Source organism: Onychomys torridus, chromosome 20 (genome assembly GCF_903995425.1).
Source record: "Onychomys torridus chromosome 20, mOncTor1.1, whole genome shotgun sequence".
In the NCBI taxonomy this organism is placed as follows: Eukaryota; Metazoa; Chordata; class Mammalia; order Rodentia; family Cricetidae; genus Onychomys; species Onychomys torridus.
The window spans coordinates 20,468,241-20,491,788 of NC_050462.1; the positions used below are offsets into that span (position 1 = coordinate 20,468,241).

General features: G+C 36.8%; 1 protein-coding gene across 2 annotated transcripts in view; it reads right to left on the reverse strand.

The window, feature by feature from the left end:
- Positions 1–23,548, reverse strand: part of Tmtc3 (transmembrane O-mannosyltransferase targeting cadherins 3) — a 53,821-nt gene that overhangs the window by 22,106 nt on the left and 8,167 nt on the right. For both annotated transcript variants that reach the window (XM_036169850.1, XM_036169849.1), the window contains exons 4-9: positions 22,263–22,481; positions 20,417–20,516; positions 15,376–15,491; positions 14,779–14,951; positions 6,124–6,376; positions 599–747 (exon numbers count right to left, since the gene is read on the reverse strand). In XM_036169850.1, the coding sequence (XP_036025743.1) occupies positions 599–747; positions 6,124–6,376; positions 14,779–14,951; positions 15,376–15,491; positions 20,417–20,516; positions 22,263–22,481 (1,010 nt within the window). The remainder of the gene's footprint in view (positions 1–598; positions 748–6,123; positions 6,377–14,778; positions 14,952–15,375; positions 15,492–20,416; positions 20,517–22,262; positions 22,482–23,548) is intronic.

A 23,548-nucleotide genomic window follows, 5' to 3' on the forward strand; every position in this document is an offset into this window, starting at 1 on the left:
TTTAAAGAAAAGTCCTAACTGGATATAAGAGGAGGCAGGCAATATGTAAGAGATGTTAAGACTGATACAGAGAGTCAGCTGTAAATCAAAAGTTAGTATCATTTATTGGTTTATTAAACGTACCTAATCTCATTGATATTGTCAGTTTCTAAGCATTACTGTTCCTTAACTGTTAAAACAACACAGAAACCTATATTATTTAATAATAAAGATGGTGATCGGAAATTATGAATGCTTGCTAAACAAATTTTAGATACACTCAGAACTCAGTATGACTCTAATAGGATGACCATATCTTAGTCACTGCATATGAAAGTGGAAATGGTCATCTGTGCTTGAGTTTCAATAACAGTATCATTGTTTCTCTTGGGTCTGACTCAGATGGTTGTCTTGGGCTGTAATATAAATTATCTAGAGAACACAGAGCGAGGAGGTGGTGAAGCGCTTTTCTAACTCGAATTACAGCTATCAAGATGAAAAGGCTAAAAGTGTGGCTTAGAAAACTGAACTACATGCAGACTAAAATACTAACACATTAAATTTTAATGTATTTAATTCCAAATTTAATAACCATCAGACAAACTAGCATTTAATTCACCTTTTGTTTGAAATTTTTTGCCATCCATGAGCTACTAAAATACAGAACCCCATGCTAGGAACATATAATACTCGCTCAGCAACAACAAATCCAACAGGAAAGAAAAGGTTGGATGCAGGAATAAATGGTAATGCCATTAAACAAAGTGCCTAGAATGAAAAAAAAAGATAGCACATTAAATTAAAAAAATACACAGATGACAAACAATAAAAGCTGTTATAATTTATTTGAGTAAATGAGTTTGTAGACTATTTTAGATAATACTACCATGAACAATGAACATAAAGGCAACAGTTGGGTAGTAATAAACATCAATGTGTACATAAGCAAGATAAGAAAAAAGTTTTCTTGAACTGCAGGATTTACTTTGGGGGACTGCCTACAGACTTCATGACGTGTCATTAGAAATTAAACTCTGAACCTTTTACAGCACTGGAGATATAAAAACATAATTAGCAATACTTCACTTGTTTTGAGAGAAATACAACTTTTAGCTAAGTTTACTACCAAGGTTCACTTAGTTAAATGACTTTTAAAAGAATATTTTGGAAAAATAGCAAAAAGTCCAATAAGAAATGGACAGAGAAGACATACAAACAACCAAAAGCTATACGAGAAAAATGCTCTATTTTACTAATCATCAGAGAAATGCAAACTTAAATTTTAATGAACTCCATCAGAGTTAGAGTGCTATTGTAAGAAGACAACAGAAAGCAAGTGTTGAGAAGAATGTAGAGAAATGTTAACTAATACATACTTAATGGTAGGAACTGCATTAGCAATGTTATTACATGCAATGGGACGGGAATGCCTCAAGATATTAAAAACAGAGTTATATAATCCAGTGATCCCACTAGTTTACATCGAAAAGAAGGAAACCCACACACTGTAACATATCTGCACTTCCATTATTGCACCATGGTTCAGAATAGCCAGCAAATGGAACCAACTCAGTGATGGGCAGATGGATGAACAGATAAAGTAGGGCATACACACACAAGAAAATCCTATTTAGCCTTAAAAGGAGGAAGAAACTCTTGCCATTTGCAACAGGGATAAAAGTGATGGACATTATATAATATGCCATTTACTGGTATCCTGATACTTTCATTTGTATATGAACTAGAAAAAAGTGATGTCAGAAACTGAGAACAGAATGGTGTTTACCATAGTGAGGCAGGAAAGTCTGGGGAGATGCTTGTCAAGGGACATAAACTTTTGTTACACAGGAAGAAATTAAAAAGAAGAAAAAACCTTACACACCCAACTTTTCTGCATGTGGTAACAGTAAGTTGAGAAAATGTCAATAGATTTTTTTCAGCAAAACAAAATCACTAAGGTTGGTAACAGACAAAAACATTGGTTTCTAGAACATTACTATAAGAAACCACATGATATTAGAGTCGGAAAGATTGAAGTAAGGTATGGTTTAGATTAGACAGAGACTTCTGGTTCTAGAGCTTGGATAATACTTTTTTTTTCAAGAGAGATTTTTCTAAATGGTGTTTTTTTTTTCTTTCTTATTTTTATTTTAGGTGTGTGGGTGTTTTGCCTGCATGTGTGTATATCTGTGCTGTGCCTACAGAAGTCAGAAGAGGGTATCAGACGTCCTGACAATGGATGTACAAATCTTTGTGAACTACAATATAGGCTCTGGGAACTGAATCTGGGTCCTCTGGAAGAGCAGCTGGTGCTTTTAACTTCTGAGCCATCTCTCCAGGCCCCCTCTAATGAGTTACATATGTTTTAAAAGGTTTATACTATGCATATAAAAATAAAACTGCCCCTTTACTTCAGATTTTCATTCTTTAAAACAATCACTAAAATCACTGCATACTGATATAAGGATATTCAGATTTCCTGCCCTTCAGAAAATGGGATGACATGTGGATTTTTAACTATAGTGATCCATGACTAAGCATATAAATAACATGGGAGGATTTAAATTTGATAGCTTAGGACTTGTAGCTTTGGACATTTGCTTCCATATTTTGTTTCCCTTCTCTCTCTCTCTTGTTTTTGTTTTTCATTTTGTTTTTGAGATAGGATTTCTTGTAGCTTAGTCTGGCCTTGAAATTGCTATGTTGTCAAGAATGACCTTGAACTTCTGATCTTCCTGGCTGCACCTAGGGCTTCATGCACATCAGCAGAGCACGCTATGCAGTCAGCTACATCCCTAAGCCCCTTTGTTTTGTTTTATAGGACTTACTTGAATATGCAATTTAATGCTTCAGAAATCTGAAGCTTTCCAAAGGACCTGAGGAAGGGCCGTCTCTTTCCTTATACTTCATTAATGAGATGGAGATGAAGATGCACATCAATTAATTGGTCTGAAATTTCAGTATTTAAAAAAAAAAAAATCAAAGCACAAACTATTAAAGATTTTTTTTTTTTACTTCTCATTTCCTAGAGATACATGACTAATAAAGCAACCACACAGAGTAAAGCTATTTAGCTACATTACTAAATTCCATAAACAAGGAAAATGATCACCCAGTTAAAGTCTGACTGTGTCTTTAATGATTACTTAGAAATCTTAGTTAATGAAGTACTAATTAATGTATGCCAATCTTGGTAACTATGATTAGCCTATAGTTTTCTTCTCCTAATAGAAAATCCTTTTGAGAAGACTATTATAGGCCGGAGAAATAGCTTAGCAGTTAAAAGAACGTGTTCTTCAAAAGGACCTGGGTTTCGTTCACAGTACCCTCAGTGGCAGCTCACAACTGCCTGTAACTCCAGTCTTAGGGGATCTAATGCCCTCTTCGGGGCCCTGGACACCAGGCACACACATGGTACACAGACATAGATGAAGGCAAAACACTCATATGTAAGAAAAAAAATCTAAACAATAAAAAATAGGGGAGTTTAAAGATAAATCCCTAACTTAATTCTTTTGTAATATAAACTATTCAATCACCCTGAGAACACTTCCTTATAAGCAAAAATGGGGACTAACAACTCTTGTATTATGTTGTTGATATATATTTAATATCTTAATAGATACCTAATATGGAATCTGTCTTTGGGCACTACTTTCTTGTCCTGCTTCTTCAGACATCTTCAGAAAAGTCAACATTTAAGAAAATTAGCATGACTTAAGAGTATAGGCAAAACAGTTATGTCCAAGGGCATAATTTTTCTTACATATATGAAATAACATATAACTTAAGTAAATCATTAAGTAAATATATTTCATTATTTTTATTATTTTCATCTATCTGCCTATGTCTTTTTATTTGCTAAACTTAGTCTCCTATCTTTCAACTGTCCTTTTAGCACAAGTTCAAAAGTAAATATATCGATTTTTTGTGAATTTATACTTAAGCAGTAGTGGACTCTTAGGAAAAGTATGAGACCGGACTGACAAAATTCATATCGTCATAAACTCAAGGCCAGCAACTTCAGATCACTCTCAGACTCCCCAGGCTGTCTAGGTTTCTCTGCTATGTATAATTCCATTCTCTTTGGTCATTTTGAATCTTGACTGCTTTTATCAAACTTCTCATTCATGCTTTTACGAGGAAACCATTGTTTCTTATTTATGGAGGTAAAGCTAAAGGGTGAGGACTAAAAAACCTTGAACAAAGAGAAACCACTCTCAGCTGCCTTTACTAATTACCCTCACCGATGCTAACATTACTGTGTCTTCATCTCCTCCACGTAACAGAACAGTGAATTTACCTGTCCAACTGAAACTACATTGTTGGTAAGTGTTCTGCTGATCTCCACAAACCTACCAGTTATCCACTTTCTTACTTATTCAATCACTTTCTACACAAATATAGTCAGCATACCTAAATTTAAACCTGTTGCCTCTGGAACCCTAGATATCATTTTGGGTACTATATTTTGACCTGTCTCCCCATTTATTACATTTCTTACCCATAAAACAATTGTGGGACAAAACTTTTAAAGCTGTGGTTACAACTACTTGCTTTACAGCCACTTAATAGTTCAACTAAATAATTCTGAAATTACAAAGGCAACCCATTAGTGATATCTTTGTTTCTAAAAAGTCCCACAACACAAATGAAATGCTTTTAAAGTATCAACCAATGGTCTATCTAATATGAACTAGCTCTCATTTCCTCATGTTCCAATAAAACTGCTTCAGTGATACCTCGTCAAATCCAACGTTTTCAAATAGATCTCATTTTTATGTTTAGCAATGCCTGTTAAAGTCAATCAGTCACTCTTTCCTAAAACATTTGCCTTTTTTGGGAGTATGTGTCCTACCTAGATTGTTTTCTTCTCCATGAACAATTTAAATATGCAGTTCTTTCAGAATTCAGTGGTAGTTCAGCTTCTTTTACACTACTCAGTTATGTTAACTATTTTCTAGGAGAGAATGAACACTAAGAATGCTACAGCATCCCTAAGTGTGAGTGATCCTCTATGTGACTTGAATGATATTAAGCAGCAGCCTATAGAACTGGTAAAGGCCTATTTGAGAAAGGCTTCTCCCAGCTGCCCTCCTTGTCCTCCATCCCATGCACCTATCTATCTATCTATCTATCCTCTGGTTTCAATTAGTACCTCCAGACTAAGGAAAATTCTAAGTGAGGCCTATAAGCATTTCTTCTGAAATTCAAAGTACTATTCAAAAACTCCAATAGGATGTTTTAAAGATACAAACTTGCACGTTTGAGTATAAAAGCCAACAGATCTTTTTCCTACACTCTGCATTTTTTCCAATTTTTTCTATATGTTAGCCATCTGTCACAGTTTCTTAGACTGCAAACTGTCTGGAAATAAGGACCTGGGGACTCCTCTCATCACAGTGCCTCAAAAGCTACCAGGTAAAGAGACTGCAGTCATAAATTTATACCGAAAAATATATGATAACCTAGTGGTGCCAGCCAGAAATGATGTACTTGTGGAATATTAAAATACTTTCTACCATACAGTAAATGCTAAAGAAAATGTTACCTTCAACAATGAAAAAAGAATGAGGAAAAATAAATCTGCAAAGTCAAGACTGAAGGAGGAAATTATCAAAAGATGCATGCGCACACACACATACACACACACACACAAACACACACATAAATTTTGAGATAATCAGAGGTCTCTGGACAAAGTCACACTCAGGGAGTAATTAAAATCTTGTTAACAGGACTTAAAATCTCTATTACTTTTAGCTGCATATTGCATGACACTATTCACAATGCCAGGGAAGCAAGCATACAATGTAATCATTTTTTTTAATGTGAATAAGAAATGCAGAGAAAGAAAATGAATGACAAAGGGATCTGACTGTAATTTCATTGTTTCCATCATATTAGAAAAAATATTATTAGCTTCTGTTTTACATAGCTGCTTGTGCATGTTAAAATATGCCTGTAAATTAATTTTATTATTAATTTAATTAATAATTAATAAGGACAATGAAGCATATGTTCATAAATTGAGAATGATCCACGAAGAAATATACTTCTAGAAGCACAAGTTGGATAAATTACAGATAATGTCGCACGGAACCAACCAAATGCAACATAATTTGAAAAGTTAAGATTTCTTACCATTAGGACAGTCTTTGAGGAATCACCAGGGTATCGGAGACTGAATATTCCCAAAGCCCCCAGAAAGCAAAAGAAAGCAAAAGTGGCAAGATTGCGAATATCTAGAAATGACTCGATGAGTGGTATTGTCCCCATGGTCCAATCACAGCAGAGTTCTGAAGGATTCAATAGAAGCCAAGCGTTCACAGGAAGGAGGTAGTTAAAAGTGAGCTGTCGTGTAGGGGTTGGGCTTACGGCAGCTGGATTATCAAACCTGCATAAACAACAACAAAAAAGGTATTACAAAAACGTTTCCTCCCCAGTGCTGAGGATTGAGACCACCACACTGAACAGGCCAGCACTCTATATGGAGCTACATCGCAGCTGGTGGTTTTTGGAGACATGATTATTGCTCATATAACTCGTTCTACCCTCGAACTCAGGACCCTCCTGTCTTAGTTTTCAAGTAGAGCGGTTACATGTGCATGCACTCAGTAAATAGCAAACAACAGCCCCAGTCGAAATGCTGTAGGCTTTAAATTTTCTTTAATTAGGGGAGAGGGAGAGGGAGAGGGAGAATGAGTGTAAGGAAGGACAAGGGCATGACACTAATTAACTCACACAGGTAAGTCAGAGGACGGCTTGTGACTCACTTCTCTTTCCATCATGTGGGTTCCTGGGAATTGAACTATGCTTCTAAGCTTTGGTGGAAGCACCTTTACCCAATGAGCAAGCTCAGCTGCCCCAAACCCCACGTTTTAGATACCAATTTTACTAATTAAATATATAACTAAATACACAATTACTTTATGTGCAACACTCTTAAACACAAGAGTAAATACTTTGGGGCATTGCAGTTAGGAGTAGTTGCTGCTCTTGTAGAGACCGAAGTTTGGTTCCCAGCGCCCACGCTGGCGGCTCACAACTGCCTGCAACTCCAGCCCCAGGAGAGCTAACATGTTCTTCTGGCCTCTGCTCATTCCTGCACACATGTGGTACACACACACACACACACACACACACACACACTAAAAATAAATCATTTTCTAAAGAGTAAAAATATGTTGTAGGTAACTCAGAATTTTGCTGTCTAATTCAAAATCTGTAAGTCAATCAAACTGCCTAACCTAGAAATTAATTGGATGAGAGAAATGGTATTAATGGAGAACTGCTTGAAGAGAAATCAGGTCAGCTCTTTTCAGTAATTACTAGAACAATCCAGACATGAATAATACATTCTGACAACCTGTAAAAGTACTTCCATTAAATCAAGACTTTCAGATTAAAGGTCATAAAAAAAGTTGTATGAGATTGAGATTTATTTGTTGTGTGGAAGCTTCTAGAATATCTAGCAATGTTGTTGTAAGTGAATCAAAATTTGCAGTTAAATACTGATAAAAATTATGATTCCTAGGGAGAATTTGTCTTTGTACTTTGACTACAGACAAAGCTGTATCACTTAGAGCACTCTTCCTGCTTTGAAATAAAACTGAAAATCACATTTCTAATACAAAGTATTTAACATGTAAGCCCTCTCAGCATTTTGTGTTCTAATTTTTCTCCTAGTAAATACGAACATGTTCACATTTAGTTTTCTCTAAATCATGATATATTGACTCCGAAGTTAATTACTACAGTCTAATTTTTTTTTACAAATTAAGTAAAATTTTTAAAAAGGAATATGTTTACATATTTGGTTTTGAATCCAAATACTAAATTTAATTTATGAACATATATAGTCCTTAAGAACATAGTTTGTTGTTTTAAAATGAATAAAGCATCAACCTCTATCCTATTTCAGTTGATTTATTTGGAAAAGAATCAAATGGTTGAGAAAAAAATCAAGAGTGCTTGAACAGACAGTGTCAAGTAGAACTTCTATAGTTGGCTATACACGAAGAGCACAGTGTCTAGAGCCCCTCGGACTGGAAGTAAACAGTGAACAGTGTCATGTAGAACTTCTATACATGAAGAGCAGTGTCTAGAGCCCCTCGGACTGGAAGTAAACAGTGAACAGTGTCATGTAGAACTTCTATACATGAAGAGCAGTGTCTAGAGCCCCTCGGACTGGAAGTAAACAGTGAACAGTGTCATGTAGAACTTCTATACACGAAGAGCAGTGTCTAGAGCCCCTCGGACTGGAAGTAAACAGTGAACAAACAGTGTCATTTAGAACTTCTATACACGAAGAGCAGTGTCTAGAGCCAGAGCGCGGACTGGAAGTAAACAGGCGGGACTGAACTTGACGTGTTCTCCTCTTCAGAGGATGCACTATTCATTTTTAAAAATAAGAGATTAGAGTACTTGCTTTAAAGAATTAATATTTAAGCAAACCAAACAATAAGGTCAATTTCTCAGGGCAATATAATAAAATCTAATTTATAAGCACATTTTTAAAAGCTTTTATTCTGAAAAATTTATTTCTATGTAATATATACCAAATAAGCAGCCATATAGCACATGCATAAACCATTTTTCAGAATGACTGACTGATACACAGAACAAAATTATTAAAACTAAGAGTAAGAAAGACGTAATTCAATCTATTTCCAATCCCTAAATGAGTTTAGTTGATGACAGATAGACTCAGGAAAAGACAAGCTAAAATTACTTCTTAAAAACAAAAAAATGCTAAGAATGACTAATAACAGGAAAATACTACAAATGTCTTGGCTTAGATAATAATCTGAAATTTTTTTTTTAAATAATCTATTCTGTGAATCTGAACAAGAAAAAAAAAATTCCAGCCAGAACTTGTAATGTACTATCATGGATAAAACGTCACTATGTGGTTGGTTTTGTTTCACCTCAATTATTTCATGTAATACCAATTACTTAAAATTTATGGGGGAACAGTATAAATTTCATTTTAAATTTTTACTATGATTAAGTGGGAAAAAAGGTAATGTTACAATAGGTAACCATAGAATGTAGATTTTAGTTTCTTAAGAAATTACTAGAGTGGGCACTATATCCAATTACTCAGTGCCCTTAACCAGGTGAAGACCAACAGGCAAGGCTATATAAAAATGGAGCAAACTTGTATGAGGAAGCTACAAGTTAAGGAATGCCAAAGACTGCCAGTAATGACCAGAAGCCATGTGGTGGAGATGTTGTTTCTAGGTTATCTAGTTTGCAGTTTTCTGCTCTAGCTGTTATAGAAAAACTAACAGAATGTCTTAAAAAAAAAAAAAAAACAAAACCAGAGATAAAATCTATTAATTAAAAAAAGGTCTGGAGATAGTTACTTAGCAGTTAGGTAGAAATTTTCATAGTTTAGTTCCAAGGTAGAGTATCCAGAAAGCTCTTGTAAAGCAAAGCAATTCCTATCCTAAGGCTTACTATGGTTCCACAAATAAAATTCAAAAGCAAAAATTAAAAGATAATACAACTTAGAACTAAAATATATACCAGAACAAACCTCAAGAATATTTATTGGAATATGTCAATGTACTCTTAATGCTTTGCATCCATTCAAAAATTACCAGAAATGTGACTAATAAATACAACTCATAATGACAAGAAAATGTACACAACACAAATACACCAAGAAGAATCATACACGAAGCGTACAATTACAGACTACGAAACACAAAAGAACATGTAGAAATATGGGAGACATAAGAAAGGCATGTCTGAGTGCACATCTGTGTAGAAGAGCATATCTAAAAATAAAATAAAACAAAATACATTATTTCTTAAAATTTTGACACAGTCTATAAAAGCAATGCATGCCAGATGGTAGTAAAGCCAATTTTTGAGCAGCTCATGGGAAGAGCTGAGGTAATGTTCTCAATTCAGTAAAAGTATTTTATAAAAGCACAAGTAAAATAAAGGTAATTCTAGAAATAAAAGTTGAAGGAATTTGTTGCTGATAAAACCAGGACATGTCAAACAAGATCCTTCATGGAAAAGTGATAATGGCACAGTAGGAAACTCTTGATACAACAATGGAATAAAAAGCACTGTAAATAATACCAAAATTTAATATAAGAGATTTATTTTGAATTCTTCCAAAGAAGAACATTCTAAGCAAAAATGTATAGTTAAGGAAGCAACATGCACATTGCAGAGGTTGGCTCTTTGGGAGACAGACGTACATGGGATGAGATGTAGTGGTATGTCTGAGAGTTCAATGACAGTTGTGCTCCTTTTATGCACAGCCTGAATGGTTGGTAGCTGTTTTTTATACTATCTTATAATACTGTTCCCAGAAACATGAATTGGTCTACATTCCTCTTCTGAGACTGGAGGAATTTTAATCTGGGTATTCCATTGCTGTAACAGATCTTGGACCCTAAGATTCACTGCTACATTTGCCACATATGCCTTCAGCCTTCCTCTCTGTCCTTCTGGTCCTATGCAGTCAACCCATCTCGAACTTTGTTTTACCTGAGATAGGATTCCAACCCCTAGAAATTCCACGTCTACCTCTTGAAGAGGCCAATGTGGATGCCATGATTTTGGTGTATTTATAGGCACATCCACACCTGTGTCCACCAGTCCTTCCAGGACAATGTTGTTAATTTGCACTCTAAGCTTTGGTCCTTGTTCATTTATGGAAGTCTGCCAAAAATATTCTTTTTATGGTGGTTTTTTTTTTTTTCATTTTTGATCCATCTATCAAAGCTGTTTTATCATCCAGTGCAGTATTATTCTTTACATTAGGCACTGGGTTATTTAATTGTCCTGGGGAGGAATTTCCTCTAGTGGTTGGAAATGTTTGGACCATGTTTGATATGGAGGCCTACAAGAGGTCCCCTGAGGTGTTTCCCACTGGTAAAGGGTTGCCTAGTATGCCTCTTGTTGATTTGCATTCATTGGTCCAATGTTGGCCTTTGCCACATCTTCCGCATAATCCAGAAGGCTGGGGTCTCCTGTCTGGGTTATATCAAGAAGAAGCATTGCCTCTAGGAGCACCCTGTGTATAATTTCTTTTTATATGACCTGGTGTACTACAGATAAAACATTTGGTACTTTGAGGCCTCCTTCTACCTATTAGTTATGGTCATCCTGGGAATATCTGGACAAATTAAGATTGACAATGCTCCAGCATATGTCTAAAATAAAATGAGAAAGTTTTTTTTTTTTTTTTTTGGCCTATTACAATATAAAGCATATTACAGGTATAATAACAATCCCACAGACCAAACAGTCACAGAAAGATCCAATCAAACTTTAAAGGATATGTTAGATAAACAGAAAGAGGTAGCAATCACCCCTAGAAATACATTACATAATGCTTTATTAACTCTGAATTTTCTCAGTGCTGATGAGAAAGAGACAACAGCTATGGAGATACATTGGATAACAGAAAAACTCCTGAGCTAAACCAACTGGTTTACTTCAGAGATGTGTTGAACTTGGAATAGAAACCTGGATACATCTTATGTTGGGGAACAGGTTTTTCTTTTGTTAGAAAAGCTATGGATTCCAATGTGACATCTCTACAAGTTGTAAGAAAAACTCAACAAACAGGGGTTGGGGCAGGGTTCTGTTTTTTGTCTTTACAGGGTAACAAAAATACCCATCTTCAAGCAATCATAAGGCCCTGGCCACCTAGACTTCTACCTCATAACAGAAGGACCAGTATACTCTACAGGGTAATATCTCACTGCCTAACATCAGTCTCTCTTTAACCTTAGAATAGTTGTGGTCCAGATTCAATTATAAATCAAGCTGGCTTTGGAGTTGGAATGTGGCTCTTTCTTCCTTTAAAACCAAGCATAATGCTAAAAGAAAAATTAGGAGATTCTGTTTTATATTGGAAAAGCCGACTGGTGAGAGCAGAAGAAAATCAATAATCTAGGGACCACTGTTGTCAAGATTCTATTTCTTCCCATGCTTATCCTTGATTTCCAGAAATCCTTTCTCAAGTCACCCTAAATCCAAACTTACCATTTTGATATTAATAATGTTCAAGTTTTCCACAGTGAAAAAAAGTCTTTCCAATTGCAATCTCTGAAGTCTCCAGAAGGAAGATGGGGCTCCACAATGACTCCACTCAGTTCAGAAAGATGTTATTGCGCTTAAGGACACTACTCAATGATCAACCTTGGACTAATAATTCTTCAGGACAGTTCAAAGATGAGATGGTCCATTATACTACACTTCTAGCCAGAATCTCAGACAACTTTACCCATTACTCTGTGACAGGTGCAGATTCTATAGCTAGTCCTATTGAGACCTAACTATCTTAACTTTCTTACAGGACCCACAGATATTTTTGGCCCCTAAATAGCAGGAAGCAATTTGAAGAAAATGATGGTCCTCTCCCAAAGTTTTCATTTTTCTCAGGGTTATGGATGGATGGTTATGGGGGGGGGGTGGGACAATAAAATTTAGACTCATTATTCTCCTTTAGAAAAGAAAAAGGGGAATAGTAGATATAGTATATTAAGGCAGATTATTGTATCTACTAGTAAACTGATTTAGCAAACTATCAGCCTTGGATAATTTGTACTGATATAGATTCTTGTATATTTGATACAAATGTAAACTATTCTTATATTCCTATTTAAGATAATTTGTATATTGATAGAAATACAAAACTATATTTGTTGTATTGTACATACATTTCTACTCCTGTTTGAAATATTTTGTATAATGATACAAATGTAATACTATATTTGTCATACTGTATGTATGTTCTACCTCTGTTTAGGATATTTTGTGTATTGATACATATTAAGGATATTGTCATATTGCGTACTGCACTATACATTTCTACCTCTGTTTAAGATATTTTGTGTATTGTCACAATTTTGAGGTCAGACTGTTTATCTTGTTAATGTGTAGCCTTAGTCCTTAGTTTACTTAGATAGAGAAGACTTACAGAACTATAGTCACCCATGCTTGTCATTTCTATAGTTATGTTAGGTTGGATTTTCCAGATTTACAGAAACAATTGTCAGATGGATAGGTAATCTTCAAACACTTCATAGACCTAGAGAATATGACATTTAAATGTTTTGATAACTTAGAATCCTGTTGACATGAGACATGATTGCTCCTGGCAGCACTGATCTGATCTTGAGAGAATGTTGGGCTTCTAAGACATTTCCCATTTGGAAGTTTGTCTTCTTCTTGGTACAAAACAGCCTGCTGGGCAAAAAAATTGCCCTTGCCTTGACTGCTGACCATATGAATGCTGTCCTTTCAGGACAAGCAGAACACAAGGAAAAGTGACTACTGAACTCTGCCAAGACAGGGTAAGATGGTATTTCAAAATTCCAGCTTCTGAAAATGGTCTGTCAGATATTCTAGGCCTGTAGCCAAATTGGATGCCCCAATGATGCTGAGAAACTTATGACTGCCCAGGCTGTCAGCTGTCTCTGTCTGTCTCAAAATAATTTTGGAAATTGCTTGCTTGCATTTTCCATTTTCTCAGGTATTATCTTCCTTCTCAGGTCTTTGAAGGAGTTGAAGACTAGATAGTTACAGTTACAATCTTCCCATATCTTAGCTAGAACATATTATGTACTAGAGTCAGATTCTTCAGGACAGGACAGCTATTGGAATAATCTTGGTAATTTGCCATTTACCTATGATTTGGACATCTCTGGACATTTAGCATGTCTTTCTTGTTTGATGCTGTTCTTGTTGTTTGTAGTTCCATTTTTGTTTATGTATTACCCCTTGTTTTTCCTGGACAACACTTGATAATCAATAGTTTGCATTAAGTTTAGAAGCTTCTTATTTAGACAAAAAGGGGAAATGTAGTGGTATTTGCTCCACCCATGACCTTGGGATATAGGGCCTGAAAGAGGCCCTGCTTCTTGCCATTGTGTGTAAAAAGTAAGGGAGAAGGGTTCCCTTCTCTCTGCTGTCTGCTTCCTGGTGTGAGTGAACTGGCAAGTGGATTCACTCCTGGTCAGAGGACTTTAGCTGTCTACTCCGGTCTGTATTTGTGAATGTATTTCCTCAATTTACCCTAATAAATATCCCTAATATGCCTTAAGCAGACTCCTGTGGATTTATTGCATTAATGAAACAAAGAAAAAAATCATAACATTATAGATTTACATTACATATATCACAAAGTATATTAAAAGCAAATGGATAAAACACCTCATCTAGAAGATTAAAAAGACAAAAAAGATCCAATTATATATATTCTATAAGAAATCTTCATTAAAGCAGAGAGACAGGAAAAGAGTAAAGTGCTGGGAAAATATATATATATATATTACATCACAGCAAAAAGATTGCAGGACAGCTCACTTCTGAATATATGATTCAAAAAGTCCATTTCCTAGTGATAATATGTTTTGGGGCTTAACCACCACCACCAACAACAACAAAACCAAAAAACCACATGAATTAAAAATTACCAGAATTACAAGGAGAAATAGACAAATTGACAAGGCTAGTCAGAAGAGGCTTGAATATTTTTCTCTCAGCATTACTTCATCAAGTAGATAAAAATCACTTAGGATATGAAGACAACACTATTATGATCTTTGCTGTGGAGGTTTCAAACACAACTGTAAACATATATACCAGAAAAAAAAAAATGTTTATTCTAAATAGTATATGTAGCTTTATAAGTATATTGATATCTCAGTAAAGCTGTTGAAAAATTAAGTATAAACTAAAGAACTCCTGGAGTATTAATGATGACTTAAAATCTTAATGTCAAACACCAGAATGGAAAAAAAATGAAGAATTTCCTACCTTGTAAACACTGGAAGTTGGGACTGAATAACTTGGACTCTAATCACGACCAGTAACAATGTACTGAACATCAAGACAATGAGCTTTATTAGTGTCTGCAGCATAGAGAAGGGAATACTACCCTTTCCACGGAGAAACTGTCCAGCAACTGTACATAACAACGGTAAAGTATACTGAAAAGAAAAAACAGTTTCAGCAACAAATACCAACCATGCTTCCAATAACGCAGTAATTCTAAATGTATAGAAATAGAACCAAAGTGAGAATAAGTGTAAGATAATGTAGTACAATTTGTGGAACCTATAAGGATTGAGACCAATCTTGGTAATCTCTGCAAATACTGAGCTGTCCTGTTACAGTATCACTGGAAATTCCACAAACTGTCTAAAGATTCTAGTCCTTAAAACATGAAGGGGTCATAACATTTTAGTAATTTTTTGGTGGGTAAGAGGACAAAATACACTTGTTTCTTATAAATTTTGCTATCATTATAGGAAGCAGAATGTTTTACATGTAGTGATATACATAAAGAATTAGGTTATTAAAATCTCATTTAGTTAGCACAAAAAAGAAAATGAAAAATTAATTTTCCCTTACCCCTTGGGCAACAAATACTTCATATACACAACAAATCCCGATGACTGTTATTCCTTGTTCTTTACATAATGTTGCAACAGCCACTAAAAGCACTGTCAAAGCAATCGGGGTCCACACTACAATTTAAGAATAGAAAAAATAAATCTATACAAAAGTTTTATAATGTCACAAAAGTATATTTTAAATTATTCCAAAACTTCCTATCAATATTTTGTTTCTTGGTGACCAATGCCTTATATTTTATGATACATTTAAACTGTGCACCTTTTACACTATATTGCCAAAGCAAAATATCAAGATGCATAATTTTTGTGGAGGAAATTATCTAGGCTAATACTAACTCTTAAAATAAAGGTAAATTTGGATAAATTAACAAGGCTGAACATGGTAATTAGTGAACAATCAACCAGACATGAAGACAAATTATCTGGAGTTATACAGGTACTAGCAAAGATACGGAGGAAATAGAACACTCTCAGTGAATGTAAAGATTCCTTAAAAGTTAGTAACGGGCTGGGCAGTGGCGGCGCACACTTTTAAACTCGACACTTGGGAGACAGAGCTAGGCGGATCTGTATGAGTTCGAGGCTGGCCTGGTCTACAGAGCGAGATCCAGGACAGGCACCAACACTACACAGAGAAACCCTGTCTTGAAAAAACAAAAGCAAAACAAACAAACAAAAAAATAGTAACAGGGGAGACCTGGCCCAAGCAGTGAGGAAAAAGCATGACCCAGCCCAGTGCCATTATGACTGAGTTCTTCCACTCTCAAGATCTAGGGGTCAGCTCTCCCAAGTGGCGAGTGGACAGCATCTTTCCCTCACCCACGCTACCACATGGCAGATGAAGGGGGCTGGACCAGCTTTCCAGCTCTCATGTACTTAAGGCCATCTCGCTCAGCGATACTGAGCTGCCAGGCAAGGTATAGGACTCTCTTTCCCAAGTGCTGCACCTGGTGAGGGGCAGGGCCAGTTCTCCCTAGTACTGCAGTCAGTGAGGGGCCAGGCCAACTCTGTGCAGCCCTACCCTCTTGGCCTTCATTGGTAACAGGAGCCACAGACATCAACACAGGGCCACAGTCCTAGCCATGAGTCTTGGCAGCAGCCCAGGCCTGAACAACATCATGGCTCTGGGTGGCAAGCAAGTCACCCACCTCAGCCTGCTCCTCATCACCTTAACCTCTTCAGAACTGCCTCTCCCAACAGGACATAACCCCCGCCCCCTCTCCCCCACATCTCACCATATATTTGTTCACCATAACTGCCTTGCAGCTCTGGGCTGAGGTGAGGTGGGAAGCTATCAGGGCAGTGCTCGAGAGCTCACCATGGTAGTAAAGAGCTGACCAACCCTGCAACTACCCAGGCCCAGAACCAGGATTGTGTTGGCCCACCCTAACATCCACTCCAACTATGGTCTGCAGGAGCATGTGAAGGGGCAGGTTCTGTAGACCCAAAGCTGCAGATCTCCATGACGCAGGGCAACAACAGGATAGCCAAGTCCTAGTGAGAGCCAAGTATTGATAGTGTAGCAGAGATCAGAGGCCTTGAACCAGACGAACACCTGCCCATAAAGATAGATGAACTAATGGGTACACTGTGTGGCTCACTGTGTCACACTACAGTTTCCACAATGAAATTTTTCTTTTCTCTTACATTTTATTTTGGATGGGAGGTTGTAAGGGCTGAGGGCAGATATGAAGATATAGGGAGATGAATGGTATTGAGATGCATAAAGTGTAAGCCACAAAGAATAAATAAAAAGTCTTAAAAAGTTAGTAACAGGATTACCATTTTAACTCAGCAATCATACTCCTGACTAACAGGAAATGGGAATGAGTATGTCCAAGAGACAAGTACACTCTCCTGTTTGCTGTATCACTCCTCACAACAGTGAGGGAACTGCACACATGTCGTGTCATCTGATGAGAGTACCAGGAAATGTTTACATATATAATCAAACACTACTTAACACACCCAAATTAAACCTTACAATTTCAAGAACATTGATGAAACTGGAAATCACTGTGTAGGCAAGTATTACATCTAAGTCACATAAGGAATCTAAAAAAGTTCATCTTGTAGAATTTCTGAAGACAGTGGTGGTTACAAGAGTCTGGGAATGACAGAGAAGGAAGAGAAGGATGGAGAATGGTTGATCAATTAAGTACTAAGTTACAACTAGTTAATAGTAAGCAGTTCAAATGTGATATTGTTCAGTAGAGTGATATTAATAATAATTGTGTACTATGTCCCCCAAAACTGCAAGAGGTCATCATATCTTGTCCCACACCTCTGGCGGAAGCCTCCTACCTCACTAGAGGCCAGGCCAGAGGCCTGAATGGCAGGTAAGACTGCCCAGCTCCCTGTGCCCACACTTGTCCAGTATAACCCCAACTGCCCCTCCACTAATCACCAAATCCTGCCCCACACCTCTGGCTGAAGCCTTCTACTCCACCAGAAGCCAGGCCAGCATTCTGAACCCTTGAGGACCCTAGCCAGATCAGAGGCCACACACACAGCCAGAATTCCAGCCCCCAACTAGAATAGCAATTGCCTGCTAGACCAGAGGCCATACAGGTCATCAGAAGTCCCAACTCGGGCAGAGACCCTCTACTCAACCACAGGCCACTCCAGCCAGAAGACCAAAGAAGAAATAGAAATGAAGAAGAAAATACCCATCCAACGAAGAAAAACTTAGAAATAAGTACCTAGACCTATGATCACTCAATATCTAGATGCCTAAATGCCAGTGTAAGAACACAATGAATAACATCCAGGGCAATATGTCACCACCAGAGCCCAGCCACCTCACTACAAGCCATGACTATTCCAACACAGCAGAAGCCCAAGAAAACGATCTTAAAACCAACTTTATGAAGATGACAGAGGTCCTTAAAGAGGAAATGAATAAATTCCTTAAAGAAATTGAGGAAAAGATAAAAAAATTGGAGGAAATCAATAAACCCCTAAAGAATGTCAAGAAAGCCAAGAAAAAAACCAAACAGTTGACAGTTAAAGGAAACAAATAAAACTGTTGAAGACTTGAGAACGGAAATAGAAGCAACAAAGAAAACACAAACTGAATTTGGGAATTCTGGAAATGGAAAATCTAGGTAAGTGAACAGGAACTACAGATGCAAGCATCACCAAGAGAATACAGGAAATGGAAGAGAGAATCTCAGGTGCTGAAGATATGATAGAAGAAATAGATACATTGGTCAAAGAAACTGTTAAATCTGAAATATTCCCAACATAAAACATCCAGGAAATCTGGGACACTATGAAAAGAACTAACCTGATAATAGGACTAGATGGAAGGAGAAGATTCCCAGCTCGAAGGCCCAGAAAATACTTTTAACAAAATCAAAGAAGATGTTTTTCTTAACCTAAAAAAAAGGACATGCCTATAAAGGTAAAAGGAGCTTACAGAACTTCAAATAGATTGGACCAGAAAAGAAAGTCCCCGTGCCACATAATAATCAAAACAATAAACACACAGAACAAAGAAAGAATATTAGAAGCCGCAAGAGAAAAAGGCCAAGTAACATATAGGCAGACCTATTAGAATTACATCGGACTTCTCAATGGAGACTCTAAAAGCCAGAAGGGCCTAAACAGATATGGTACAGACTCTAAAAGACCACAGATTGCAGCCCAGACTACTATACCCAACAAAACTTTCAATCACCATAGATGGAGAAAACAAGACATTCTATGATAAAGTCAAATTCAAACCATATCTATCCACAAATCCAGCCCTACAGAAGGTGCTAGAAGGAAAACTCCAATCCAGGGAGGTTAACTACACCCATGGAAACACAGGCGATAAATAATCTCATGCCTGCATGACCCAAAGAAGGAAAACTCTCTCTCACTACCATCAACTACCAAACAAAACAAAACAAAACCAGGAATAAACTATCATTTGTCATTGATATCTTTCACTATCAATGGACTCAATTCCTCAATGAAAAGACAGAGAATGAAAACAGAATGGATGAAAACACATGATCCATCATCCTTCTGATCTTGCCTCCACCTCCCCAGTGCTGGGGCTGTAGGTCTATACCACTATGTTCAGTTTTATGGAATGCAGCAGACTGAACCCAGGGATTTGTCAATGCTCAACAAGCACTCTTGTCAAGTAAGCTACATCTCCAGGTCCCATTAAGTTCAATTAGAGTTACAAAATATTCATATTCATAATATCTTGGTATTCTACATTGAGATTGAACTGCCAAAAGAAAGCAGGGAAAAACTTGGGAGTTTAACATTAACCAAATACAGCTTAAGATTATTTAGGAAGCTTTTTTTTTCTGTCTGTTATGCCCATACACTTGGGGAAAAAAAAGTGAGCTAATGTATAAAATAGATTCTAGAGTAAGCCACATCCTAAAGAAATATTTAACTATGATGACACACAAAGTTAAATTCTAGTAGGCTTCGAACTTTGCCTAAACAGTATCATGGGCCATTAGCTATTATTTATCAAAGACAACTAAAGGGTTGGGGCAATGGCTGAGCAACTAATGTACTTGCTGTGCAAGCCAGAGGACCTCAGTTCAAATCCTGGGAACCCATGTAAAGGCAGGCACAGCTGCATGCATGTGATCCCTTGGTTACTACAGCAAAATGGACACAAGAAAACTCCCAGTACACAGCAGTGAACAAGTCTCAGGATAGAAAGTGAGAAACAATACCAGTGGTTCTCTTCCAACACACACACATACACACAACTGAAGAATTGGCACTGCACTTTTTTATAAGAAAAAAAAAAATAGATGAAAGTCAGACTGACTCTGAAACTGTTACTTTAGGGCTATTTGATCATAGAGCAGAATCTGCTAGGTAATGACAAAATGTGAATTACATATAATTTTTTCAAGATTGACGTTATATGTCTTACGATTTTACACATGCTAAAGCAGAACACTAAAGGCAAACCCCAAATGTTGTCTTAATTATGAAGCACTTGGAATGAACAAGTAAACGTATTTGATCAAGTTTCGTAACTCCAATAAAGAAGGTGGGTAGCCGCTTACCTATGGAATTCTCTGGTCCTTTTGATTTCGTGTACGACAGAAACGCAGCTAGAAAGAAGACAGACGACAACAGCTCAGCTCTCCCCACAACCCCCGTCACCTGGAACACGACAGGACACCCATGTTACTGCAGTTCTGAGAATCTACTGTGTATAGTAACAGATTAGAAGATCAAACCGTCAGACCTCCCTACAACTCCCGTCACCTGGAGCAAACCAGGGCGTCCAAGTTAGTACAGTTCTGAAAATCAGCTTAAAACCTAAAACCTCAATTTTTCAAGGACAGGTTTCTTTCTTTTTTTTTTTTTTTTTTAACATGTGAGCGCCCTCATGTGGTAAATTTAGGCATCACTCATAAAAAACCTATCAGAAATTCTTGTAAATAGGTTATTTTAACTTGGCAAAATATTAGTTTTTGTGTATTCTTTACTACCTTTCACATAATTATAGCATTTTATGCAATTATAATACATTATGTAGATTAGTTCTTTAAAAATATAAGTCTTCTTGCATTCTTTTCTTTTCTTTCTTTCTTTTTTTTTTTTTTTTTTTTGGTTTTTCGAGACAGGGTTTCTCTGGGTAGCTTTGCGGCTTTCCTGGATCTCGCTCTGTAGACAAGGCTGGCCTCGAACTCACAGAGATCCACCTGGCTCTACCTCCTGAGTGCTGGGATTAAAGGCATGTGCTACCACCATTATTTTCTTTTTCTTTTTCTTTTTTTTTTTTTGCATTACTTTCTTAACATGAGTGTTTTTTTTAATATGAAGCTATAAATTTGCTAGTCTGCAAGTTAAAGAAATTTCAAAAGCTCTTTTAACTAAAAACCCACAACATTCCCAAATCTTGCCTTCTAAAGCAATGAAACCCAATGTACAACTTAAAGCAATTCTCTTTTGTATGTGAATGGAAAAACTGAGCTGGATACCACATGGTTCCAGAACAGCAAGAGAGAGAAAATCATTCTGCAAAAGCAAACCAAACCAAAAAACCAAAAACCAAAAACAATTTTGCTTAGGAAGAAAAGCTTATAGGAAAGCAGCTAAATAAAATATTCTTTACTCTTCCCTGAAGGGCAGTTTTAGTGTCAATGTAGCCAAGACAAATTATTTTGGATATCATATTAAGAAGTATGTTCATTTGTATTTTTCACTAATAACATTAAGAGATTTTACATATATTATATACAATAATATATAATCTGTTGATAACATGTATTAACACATACATAACATACATTATCAATGTTGGGTGTCTTATTCCATTGCTCATTAGTTTTATTTCTTTTTCAAAGATTCATTTTATCTTATATGTACAAGTGTTCACATGTTAAGTGCACTGTGCATGCCTAATACTTAAGAGGCTAGAGGAGGGTGCTACATCTTCTGGAACAGGAATTAATGCAGGTTTATGGGCCATGCTGCTGCTAAGAACCAAACCTGGGTCTTCTGCAAAAGCAGCAAGGACTCTTAAACACTGAACCATCTTTCCAGCCCCTCTAGGTTGCTGTCTGGAGAAAGGTTCTCTCAGTAAGCCCAGAATTCAAGGATCAGCTAGCTCAAACCCCAGAGGTCCTCCTGACTCTGCCTCCACACTGTGGGATTACAGGTATCTGCTACCACACTTGGCTTTTCACATGGGTGCTGATGACACAAACAAGTACACACTTGTGATGTGATCACTTTATCTGTACATACATTCTTGAATGAACACTGTTCTCAAAACTACCTTAAATTTAAAAATTTTATATAACAGTAGGATGGACTTTGCACATGGGGAAGAGTACGACTGTACTAAAGTAGGAATAGTTAAATGCCTGAGATTAAAAATCCTTTTTCAGTTCTACTTACCGCTTCTGTATGGATTGGGTGTACTGCGAAGAGCAGAGCCGCAATCACACTGCTCCTCTTGTCCAGGAAAAGTTTGCAGACCTTAAGAAATATCACACTAACCACAGCATGGAAAACCGTGTTTAGGAGATGATAAGACATGGGCTTTAGTTCGCTAAGGAGGTAGTTGAAGCGAAACGTCAGCACTGTTAAGGGCCTGTAGGACTTGTGGCTTCTCTCCTAGAAGGAAAAACAACCACTGATTACTAAAATACCTCAGAACTTCAGGCTACAACAAGCAGTCATTGCTTCGATTAGTAAGGTAATGATCAAAGAGTTACACACAAAAAAAATTATGCTTATCACTAGAAGGATTGAAGCATGAAAAGGCTCTTGATAGGGGGAATGGGTACATGTCATAAATGATGACTGGGAAATAGACTGTGGAGAATATTACATATTAAGTTTCAAGACAGTTTACTCAAAAGTGACTTGACAGGCACCGTAGATAAATGCATTCATTTATTTATCCTCAAGGTATCATTTGTTTTTATAGATCAGGGAAATGTTTTACCATCTGAAAGCTGCAGTTCATTTCACATAGCTAATGAATGACAGACCTAAAATTAGAATCTAGTCTATACAACACAAAGATGAAAAGGGTTTAATCCTAAATAAGTTAACAATGACTTGAAAAATGTTTTTAAATAAACTTTTTTCTTACTGCAAAGAAATAGGCAATATGTACTTATTTTTAAAATCCAATATATATATTTCAATTTTTTCCAGACAGGGTTTCTCTGTGTAGTTTTGGAGCCTGCCTCCCAAGCGCTGGGATTAAAGGCTTGCGCCACCACGGCCCGGCTGAATTTACCATGTTCTAATGGTAAAGTTTATCAGTCCTTTCTGTTGCCTGACTCACAAGACAAGAAGACGACTTGAAGCAACCCCTCTTGCCCTCCCTACATATGGGTACTGTTCTCACACAGAGACCTTCTCTTTAGAAAAGTGAGTCAGGGGAGACTGCCAATGAGGCAAATCCTGTTTTCAAGAGAAGGGAGTTGTAGACACAGACACATCTACAACTGCATTGGATTTTAGGGGGAAAGTATTATTTTCAAACATCTGAAAAAAAATATGGAAACTGATTTTCTTATTTTTTCTTTTAGTTTCTTGATTTTTTTATTCATTTTACATATAAACCACAACCCCCCCCCCCCCATCCTTCCCTCTGGTCCCCCTCAGCCCCCACCCCTCCCCCTCAACCCCCTCCTCCAAAAGGATAACAGCCCCTCCCATGGGGAGGC